At 42.0% G+C, this 10,989-nt stretch overlaps 1 protein-coding gene across 1 annotated transcript; it reads left to right on the forward strand.

Annotated features, from left to right (window-relative positions):
• The first annotated feature begins 390 nt into the window (after positions 1-390).
• Positions 391-10,641, forward strand: LOC119342148 (protein PECTIC ARABINOGALACTAN SYNTHESIS-RELATED-like). Its single transcript, XM_037613988.1, has 11 exons — positions 391-760; positions 846-896; positions 1,000-1,084; positions 5,560-5,636; positions 5,859-5,947; positions 6,074-6,193; positions 7,062-7,178; positions 9,250-9,393; positions 9,481-9,604; positions 9,704-9,895; positions 10,077-10,641. The coding sequence occupies exons 1-11, from the start codon at positions 428-430 to the stop codon at positions 10,437-10,439; spliced, it is 1,695 nt and encodes a 564-aa protein (XP_037469885.1). The 5' UTR covers positions 391-427; the 3' UTR covers positions 10,440-10,641.
• The last annotated feature ends 348 nt before the right edge of the window (positions 10,642-10,989 follow it).

Genomic DNA, 10,989 nt, shown 5'->3' on the forward strand with positions numbered 1-10,989 from the left:
AGCCGGCCAGTCAAATGACACGAGTGCCAATTTTGGTTGCTTATAAGTCCTAATCGATCAAATGCCACGAGTGCGCAATAGATACAAAAGTCAACAACAAACGGGGATTCCTAGTTTCGAATACAGTCGACACCATGGGCATACCAAAAATTCAGTTCCCCTGCAAAAAAAAAAATCAGTTGTGATGATGTCAGTTCATCCAAATGACCCAAATTCAGCAATAGTTTCCGGGAGCATACTAGGAGTTCGGATCATCTTCCCATTTCAGTTGTGTAAATTTTTTTGCTGAACTTTTCGAAAATTTGACGAAATTTCCGCTGAAAAAGAGAACCTGGTCGCGGATTCGCGATTACCCACACTGGTGGAGGGCGACGGGCACGTCGCTCGGGAGATCCCAACAGTTCCCACTCCTCGCACCGACGCAGCCATGGCCGAGCTGCGGCACGGCACGGTGGCGGCGGCGGCGGCCCGCGCCTCCGGCTCGCCCGCGAAGCGCGACGCGGAGGCCGCCTCCGCCTCCGCCTCCTCCCCCTTCCTCTCCTCCCCACGCGGCGGCGGCGACGGCGGCAAGGACGGCGCGCTGCGCCCGCCCCCTCCACTCCACCAGAGGTACCCGCTCCCCGCCGCCGTCCGCGCCCTCCTCACGCTGGAGGACCCCCGGTCGCCCTCCGCCCCGCCCTCCTACCGGATCCTGCTCGCCGTCCTCGCCTGCGTCGCCCTCGGCGCGCTCGTCTCCGCCACCTCCGTCTGGTCGCGCCTCGTGAGTCCTCGATCCCGTCGATCTTCGCTGCGTCTCATCGGGATCCCTGATGCTTGCTTACATTCGTGTTGTTGTTGGACCCTAGAACGCGCCCTACCTGTGCCGCAAGGATGGGATTCGGCTCCAGTGCCCCGGGGTAAAGTGATGTTGATCTCAGCTTGCATCTGGGTGGATATTTGTGCGTGCAATCTGTTTTAACGTTTGTTTGTTTGGCTTGGCTTGGTGTTGTTACCGTTCAGGTGAGCAACTCTCTGTGGGAGAATCCGCATGCCGCTGCCACGTCTTGGAAGCCATGTGCCGAGCGACGCAGCGACGAGATCTCAGGCAAGTGCTGAAATTAATCGCTCTAGTAGAAATGCGATCAAAGATGTTCCATAACTGTACGGCTGTATATTCTCCATTTAATTTTTGTTGGGTGTCTTTTCCATTTATGTTGATACTACTGCAATGCAAAGTCGATATGGTGCCTGGATAGTTGATAAAATTTGATCAGGACCATAAGTAACTTGAACAGTTGGCCTGCTAGAGGCTAGACATACTAGTATATTTGGTAAGGAGATATACCATGCGTAAGTTGGCTGGCGGGAGAGATAAAAGTGAATGACTGACTTTGAGATGAGGATAAAATTATGATAGCATTTGTGAGAGCACAAGTGGAATTTTTTTTCCAACCGGGCTCACACCCCTTTCCATTAATTTTGCAATCAACGGAAATACATCAGTCTGTTCACAGGTCTGTTTAGTACCGTACCACAAAAGCTAAAGACTACCATAATGGAAATGATCGCAACAGCTAAAAGGGGACTGAAAAGGGTGGAGCGAGCTGGTGCATCATCAGGAAACCCACCGCAAGAAGATCCTATAACGGATCATCTGCCATGGGGCGAAAACCTGATGACACAAAACAAGCCACTGCCCAACTATGAAGAACAGGTTCCCAGGATAGAACTGCAAGTACACCTCGACATCTAGGCAAAAGGAACTACCACGAAACAATAAACCAGCGGGCATCAGACCCCTGTGGCCAGCCGAACCGAAACGACGAAAGTGCCCAACCGAAGATCCCAGCTAACCAATCTGGATCCCATCCCTCTCTCCCAAGAGAGGTCTGCTACGAGGAAAGGTTCTGTCCACCAGTGCAGCTGCTGCCTGGGCCAACCTCTTCACTCCAGCTTGGAACTTTGCTTTGTCCTCGTCTTTGAGCAGCCCTGCCCAATACAACATGAACGAGCAAGCAGTGAAAACAGCCTCCAGGGGAGTGCGAGCAACATATTTATCAAAAGGACAGACCCAGTGCATAGAAGCTCCCACACAAGGTGGGGTCTGGGGAGGGATTATAGGAACCTAGTCTTACCCCTGCAAAGTGCAATGCAGAGAGGCTGGTTCGAACCCAGGACCTCTTGGCACAAGTGGGGAGGACTTCACCACTGCGCCAGGCCTGCCCTCTGAGCAACATATTTATCAAAAGTAACTTTATTGCGGAGGCACCAGATCCCCCAACATATGGCAGCTACGATCATCACATAGTATTGTTCTCCCCCTGGGAAGAATTTATATAGCCAGATAAAACTTTGCCATAGGGATCGAGGGCAACAGGACGCGCCAACTGTTAAACCCAGAACCCCCCAAACGGTACGAGCAAGTGGGCAAGTAAAGACAAAGTGATTAGCCGTCTCTACATTGGTACAAAAAGAACAAGCAGGGTTCCCAGGCCACTTTCTACTGCGCATATTATCCCGTGTAAGCACAGCATTCTGGAAAAGTTGCCATAAGAAGATTTTAATCTTCAATGGAATGGCTGCTTTCCACACCCATTTATAATTGGGGCCAGATAAGTTTCTTTCCAACCACTCATACATAGATTTAGTCGTATACTTCCCCTTACTACTAAATGCCCAGGAAATTGTATCTGAAGAACTGTTCAATGATAATTTTCTAGCTTCCGCAACCACCCAAGCCCACTGCTCACCCAACACACCGTTCAATCTCCGTCTGAATCCAAGGGTATAATTATTCCTAACCCAGGATATAACAGTACTCTCTTGTTCTTGGCATATGCTAAAAAGATCAGGAAATCGATCTTTCAGGACAGTGTTCTCTATCCAAGGGTCGTTCCATACCCTGCTCAGATCTTCACTATTGATATTGACCTTTCTACCAGCCATATACGAGTCCTTGACTTTCATGATAGCCTTCCAGCAAGGAGAATCAGAAAAACGACTGCGTATATTAGCCACAGTCTTGTTTCTGAAGTATCTAGCTCTCACAATACGCTGCCATAGCCCGTCGCTAGTTTCGAGCTTCCACCACCACTTAACTAGTAGGGCAATATTCTGTTTATGTAAATCCTTGATTCCCAGCCCCCCAATATTCTTAGATCGGCAAATTCTAGCCCACTTAACCATATGATATCCATGTTTCTTGTTCTTCCTTCTCCAGAAGAATCGACGACGGTGTTTCTCTTTCTTTTCAATAAAGGTTTTATTGAAGAGAAACATCAACATAAGGAACGATGGAATCCCATCAAGGCTGGATCCCAATAAGGTTAGTCTGGCCCCAGAGGAAGCCGCATAGGCAGCCCAAGCATCAAGTTTTTTGATCAGTTTACCATCAAGGAAGTCTAGATCCGCATTCTTGAGGACGGAATATGTTACTGGTACACCTAGGTATTTCATAGGCAAGGTGCCCACTTGGCAGCCAAACATATTCGCATATGCTAGATCGATATTGTTGTCTCCTCCAATACTAAATATCTCACTTTTTTCAAAATTAATTTTCAGCCCTGACATGAGTTCAAAGAGATAAAGCAAGAGCTTGATATTGACAGCTTTCTCAATATCATGTTCAAAACATAGCACAGTGTCATCTGCGTACTGCAGGATGCCCACCCCCTCCTCAATAAGTTTGACAGCCAACCCTTTAATAAGACCATTTTTTTGAGCCGCAAGCACCATCTTAGTGAGGCAATCAGCTGCTAAATTAAAGAGGAAAGGGGAGTGAGGATCACCCTGTCTCACCCCCTTAGCACTTTGAATATAGGGCCCCACCTCATCATTGATTTTGACACTAACTGTGCCATTCTTAAGGATTTGAGATACCCACCCACACCATTTAGAATCAAACCCCCGTTTCCTATGACAGTCGAGTAAAAATTCCCAATTGACTTTGTCATAGGCTTTCTCGAAGTCAAGTTTGAGAATTACACCTACTTGTTTTTTGACATGAGTATAGTGTAAAATCTCATGTAAAGATAGAATGCCATCCACAATATGTCTCCCTTTAATAAAGGCATTTTGTTGAATACTGAACAGCTTATTTGCATATTTACTAGCCCTAATATCCATGGCTTTTGTGAGCAGTTTGTATGGGCAACGCAACAAACAGATGGGTCTATATTGTTGGATCCTCTTAGCATCAGAAGATTTAGGCAACAAGGTTATAATGCCATAATTCAGGCGTTGCACATCCAACTTGCCCTCATAGAACCAATCAAACATATACCATAAATCCTGGGCAACCACTTCCCAGCAATGTTGATAAAACTCAACAGGAATGTCATCCGGGCCAGGTGCCCGATTAGTTTTCATGCTAAACAGAGCCTTCTTGATCTCCTCAAGGGAAAAAGGTCGGGTCAAATCATCATTGTCCTTGGGAGTAATTTTTTTCCTCCTGAGACCATAGAGTTGCATCAATTTGGCAAATATTTCCAGGGGCCGGTCCAAAAAGGTTCTTATAGTATTCGGTGGCATGGGCTAATAAGTTTTTGGTTCCATCTATAACCACAGATCCGCATTCAAGGGAGATCATGGAGTTTTTCCTACGACACCCATTAGCAACCTTATGAAAAAAATCAGTGTTATTGTCTCCTTTCAATAACCACCTCTCATTAGATAGTTGATGCCAATGGAGTTCTTCTTCCACATACATATCATTGAGCTCTACTAGGATATTTAGTTTCCTAGTGTAAGCCTCACCACATAGCCCAACTTCCTCTTCGAGCTTTTCCAGCTCCTGAAGTTCAAGTTTAATAAGCTTCTTTCTAATCTTGTTGTGACCAAACAAATTAGATCCCCACCCTTTAAAGAATTTCTTGAACCTCTTCAGTTTAATGTTCAAGGAATCGATGGGGTTGTTTGTGTAGACCGGCCTAGACCAAATCTCAGCCACCAGAGGAAGAAATTCTGGATTTTGAAGCCAAGCATTATCAAATCGAAAGCATCTATTTCCAGGTGCTCTAGAGGAGGCTCTCCCACTATCCAATAACAAAGGATTATGATCAGATAATTCTTTGACCAACTTAGCAACAGAAGCAAGAGGGTATAAGTCTTCCCAGTCCGGAGACATAAGCACTCTATCCAATTATTCTAAGGTTGGGTTTTCCTGTTTATTAGACCAGGTATAGCAACCACCTGTCATGTAAATCTCCCTCAACCCAAGCAGATGTATGACAGAATTAAACACATCAGAAAAATGGGATATAGCACAAGTGGAAATGGAACCCAGAAACAAAATACCCTGTCTATGTTTCTTTCTTTAACAGGTTGTTCAAATCTTGTTACCCCTTTTTTGCACCTGTAACATACGAGCTTTCTTCATGAAACCATAATCCATGTTGCTTCCTCTTGGGGATAAGGAGTTCTCTACATAGCTTGACTAAGATTGAAGTGAAACTGTTTGGGTACCCTATCCTCTGTTTCTGTTCATCATGATAGCTTAAGAAAAATACAAAAACCATTCACCTGAAACCATGGTTGCATCCTGATGAGTATCAATTTTGTCTTCTCTCTACTATTCTGCAGATCTTGTGTCAGAGAACGAAACGTCTGGGTATATTTTTATTCATGCTGAGGGTGGATTAAACCAGCAACGCATAGCTGTACGTACGTGCCCTATTCACATTTATCAGTTTATTGAACCTTTTGTGGCCTTAATAACACATGTTTATTATTACTATTATGTTATTTCCATGCTTCGGTTTCAATTCAAAGGACATAGATTTAATGATTTGTTATGCAACATTTTCTTATGTAGTAAATGTTACCTTGCCCAAGTTGTATGGAATACTGTCAGTTAATTGCACTACTTGATATATTTGCAGATATGCAATGCTGTTGCAATCGCTAAGATAATGAACGCCACACTTATTTTGCCTGTGCTGAAGCAGGATCAAATATGGAAAGATCAAACGTAAGTGATAATTCTGATTTCCTTTTGAATGGACTCCTGCTTGCTTATGCCCCTTTCTAACTTGTACCCATTATCATGTTGGCTCCTGGCAAAAGTGTTTAATATTTGGCAACCTTGTATGTTCAGGAAATTTGAAGATATCTTCGATGTAGATCATTTTATAAATTATTTGAAGGATGATGTGCGCATTGTTCGAGATATTCCTGACTGGTTCACAGAAAAAGATGAGCTGTTCACCAGTATAAGGTTAGTTTCTTCATTTCATCTTTTGGTCTGTCTTAGCTGCCTTCAGTTTGAAAGCTTGATGCTAAAGTTTAAACACATGAATGGTGTTCATCTTTAAAGCATTGTTTTCTTTTGTTAAAATCGACACTAATATTGTTAGAGGGAACAATTACTCTTGGAGTGTATTAATATGAACAAGCCAACTAGGTGACTTCGGCTGCTTGTTTGTGCTCTGCAGTTTCTTTTACAAACTTACATATGCATTTCTCATGTTTGTTATATTGCTATGCAAGAAATTGCTAATTCAACAACAGTCAACAAGTATAAGTCTGCTTGTCCAATTCAGATTATTATATTGGATGCCGTGAGTTCTGAGGGTGCGAGGGGATCACAGTGTTTTTTTGCTTCTGCTCATTCCACTTTGTGACATTTTTATCAATCATTAGATAATTTAGCCATGCTGGTTGATACTGCAATCCCAGTTCATTATAGCGGTTTGAACTACAGTAGCTGCTGTCATATGTGTTATTCATAATTAGTTGGCACTGGTACATTGTGTGGCATGATAGTTTGTTGGCTGACATAGCTATAGTTCCTTTTATTTGCAACCTGGGTTATCAACATTCAATACATCTGGTCTGTCTGCTGGATAAGATTTTTCGTGGTGATTAAATTCTGTCAATTTCTGTGACTATTGCCTGTGAAATTTTGTTAAATGTCAGTACTGCCAGCTGCAAAATGGTGCCTATTTCTACATTTACTTCATGGTTAGATAAATGTGCTTATGTATGTTTCTTTGTTTTTGCTTGCTGATGTTGTTTTTATTTCGTGCCAACATATTGTCATACTTAATTGTAACGTCTGTAATTATTTATGTTGATTTTAACAGACGTACTGTAAAAAATATCCCAAAATATGCACCAGCGCAGTTTTATGTTGATAATGTACTTCCAAGGATCAAAGAGAAAAAGATAATGTCTATCAAGCCATTCGTTGATAGATTGGGGTAAGTCTTCACATCATTTTATGAAGATATTTTCATGGCTTTATCTGATCATATATCTTCAGATTTGTTACATAGTACTCCCTCCGTTCCTAAATATTTGTCTTTCTAGAGTTTTCAACAAATGACCATATACGAAGTAAAATGAGTGAATCTACACTCTAAAATGTGTCTATATACATCCGTATGTGGTATCCATTTGAAATCCCCAAAGACAAATATTTAGGAACGGAGGGAGTAATTGCTTAGCCCTGTGACTAAATCTTCACATTAGAGTCTTTGTGGTCAAGTCTATTGCTCCCTATTACCCCTCTCCCCCTTGGCTAGAACTTGTGGCATACATTAATGTGGTGCAAAAACTTGGCTCGGACGTGCAAATACGGTGCAAATCTCGTTTGTATACGGCTGCGATGCTGACAAGGCATGGCAGCGTGGCATAGGGCCCGCCGTCAGTGACTGCAAAAAAAAACCTCGGTTTACTATTATTATTTTCTCATGAAAAGGCTCCTGTGTGATATGTGGCATCTGGTGGGTCCCACTTGTCCGTAAAACATCACTAATTTTATTAGAATGAAAAATAATCCGCCAAGGGATTCGTACCAGTGATTTCAGCCTAAACGATGTGCGCAGCTAACCATCCGCAAAGAGCTCACATCACGTCATTGAAGCATACGGAGGTCTTATATCTTTGAATTAAGTAATAACATAACTAAAGAATTTTAATCGTAAGAAGTGTTACGCTCATGGGGTTTCAAGCTAGCTACCCAGGTAAAACAATTAGGAGGGCGTGCCACTCCAACTATGTACTCTCATGTGTAAATATAATTGTTACAGTTTATGTCTAACAGAACGTTCTCCTGGGCTACAATTTATGTTTTTTTTTTCACTTTTCGAAAGTTGTAAAGAAATGTAAATTATAATTATAAATAATGTACATATAAATAGAATATATTAGACTAAAAAGTGCTCATATATTAATTTTAAGAAATCTATCAAATTAAATTATGAATTAATTGTATGATTAAAAAGTTTTTCATATTAAATAAAATATCAAAGTAATTTTAGAAAATATGTGTATTTAAAAAATTATCATGTCAGTTCCAAAAATTACAAGTTTTTTTATAAAATATTCATGTTGTATATAAAATTGTGCAAGCTTTAATGTTTTAATGTTGGTTTAATAAAATTTGTGTGTTTTCTAAAAATTAGATATGTATTATGAAATTAATATAAATATATGTGCAAAAAGTTAGCTTAGTGTGCCTCGGACTACAGGTTCTCAAATGAAAACGTATTTACAATTATGCGTACACTTATAGTTTACATTTTGTGGGGCTAAAAAGAAGGAAATAAAAAAACTAACATGTTTAAACTGTTGTATAAAGCTTAACAATCCTGTTAAGGCACGAAATGCCGTTTGTTCTATAGTATTTGCTAGGTCCTCCTCGTGGTAACTGTCAGGTTGCTGGCATGAAATCCCACGGCTGTATATATTTTTTTTTGAATTAGAATTCTTAGTTTTGTTATTTAACAAAGATATAAAGGCTGAGTAACAACTGTTACCTGCTGTGTTGGCTAGCCGTGCTCTCGGCTGACTATACCTCAACGGGTCGAATCCTTGCCCGACTCCTATTTTTCTTTCTATATAATACTAATAAAATTTGTGATGTTTGGCTGATAGGTGGTGGGACCACCCAATGCCACACGCAGATACTGTGTGTACACCTGATCAGGGGCCTTTACGTGAGAAAAAAATGAGAAATAAAAATTTAAGGTTTTTATTGCAAAAGAGAACACCACATGCCCAATCTTCACCATATGGTCACTGACAGCGGGCCCTATGCCACGCTGTCATGCCTCGTCAGCTTCGCTGACGTATATAAACGAGATTTGCACCATATTTGCACGTTCAAGCCAAGTTTTTGCACTACTTTAATGTATGCCGCAAGTTCTAGCACTAAAGTGACCGTTTACGCCAAGTTCTAGCACTACCGGTGTAATTGACTCTTTATTAATTCCTTGCTACTTTGTACACGACTTGTGACCATAGTGTAATGTAAACTCATCATTTCAGGTATGATAATGTTCCAATGAAGATAAACCGGCTCAGATGTAGAGTTAATTATCACGCCTTAAAGTTTCTACCTGGCATTGAAGAGATGGCTGACAAACTAGCAACAAGGATGCGGAATCGAACTGGGAATGTAAATCCATACATGTAAGTGTAGCTCATGATCTTCAGAGTAACCTGCCCTGGAGTTGGCAATTTTTTACATATCTCACACTGTTATTCCTGCTTTTGAAGGGCTCTTCATCTTAGATTCGAGAAAGGAATGGTGGGTTTATCCTTTTGTGATTTTGCTGGAACCAGAGAGGAGAAAGCAATGATGGCTGAATATAGACAGAAACAATGGCCAAGACGCTTCAAGGTGATATACTAATGTGAATTGTCTAGACAAATGATTTTAGCCTGAAGAGAACAAGGTCAGAGTAGAGTAGTTACATATATTTCTCTTGTATATATGCAGAATGGATCTCACCTTTGGTCTTTAGCACTGGAAAAGAGAAAAGAAGGCCGCTGCCCGCTTGAGCCTGGGGAAATAGGTTTCATTCTGCGTGCAATGGGATATACAAAGGAGACTCAGATATATGTTGCATCAGGACAAGTGTATGGTGGAAACAATAGAATGGCGCCACTGAGGAATATGTTCCCCAATTTGGTAGGTGTTCCACTGCAAATCCTGTTTGTTGCCTTCAAACTTCAAAGTGCCTTTATATGGACATACACGAAACTACAGATTCAGAAAGGAAACTGAGACAGTTACCTATGGATGGGCAAGCAACCATTAGCAGGTGGATTTGTTGTAGAGACAACTGACCCATTATCTTTGTTCCTTGCAGGTTACCAAAGAAGATCTCGCAAGCAAGGAGGAGATAGAGCATTTCAAGAAGCATGTAACCAGCCTTGCTGCATTGGACTTCCTGGTATGCCTGAAGTCGGATGTGTTCGTCATGACCCATGGCGGCAATTTTGCGAAGCTGATCATTGGCTTCCGGCGCTATATGGGGCGACATAGGCTCAAGTCTATCAAGCTGGACAAGGGGCTCATGTCGAAGTTCTTCGGCGACCCCTACATGCCATGGGCGACTTTCGTGGAGGATGTGATGATCACTCACCAGACACGAACAGGCCTCCCCGAGGCCACCTTCCCGCACTATGACCTCTGGGAGAACCCTCTCTCCCATTGCATGTGCAGAGCATAAACTATATAGACTACAAGTGATTGTGCATAGCTTAATTAATTCCTTTGTTCATACAGATCCATCCTATAACTGTAAGTTCATATAACTATTTTTTTTCACGTCCAGTTTTGTTTGTGTAGAGTTTTTCATCTAGAAACACTACATGTATATGAAAGTTCAGCTGATGCATATGAATTTCCCAAAAATAGTTTGTGCATAATAATTACATGATTGAACAAACAATTTTCACTTCAACGGTGTAGTTACAGAGATTTAGGGCCTGTTCGGAGTCCCTCCCGCTCCGTGACTCCGCTCCCTGAGCAGCCCAAGCCGCAGTTCAAATTTATGGAGCAGCGAAACGGATACTCCGCGGATCCTTGGATTTGGCGGAGCTGGTGGTTTCCCGAACAGCTCCTTAATCAAATCAAATACAGTTGACATGATTCATTCATTGATGAACTGACCATGAAACCCAAGAATGCTATCCTTCAGCAGAACAAATAATTTCTGAAGAACAGCTAGTTGGACATTTGTACTACAACTTGCCGAACGTCGAGCCTCTTTGCTTTAG

Source organism: Triticum dicoccoides, chromosome 7B (assembly GCF_002162155.2).
Source record: "Triticum dicoccoides isolate Atlit2015 ecotype Zavitan chromosome 7B, WEW_v2.0, whole genome shotgun sequence".
In the NCBI taxonomy this organism is placed as follows: Eukaryota; Viridiplantae; Streptophyta; class Magnoliopsida; order Poales; family Poaceae; genus Triticum; species Triticum dicoccoides.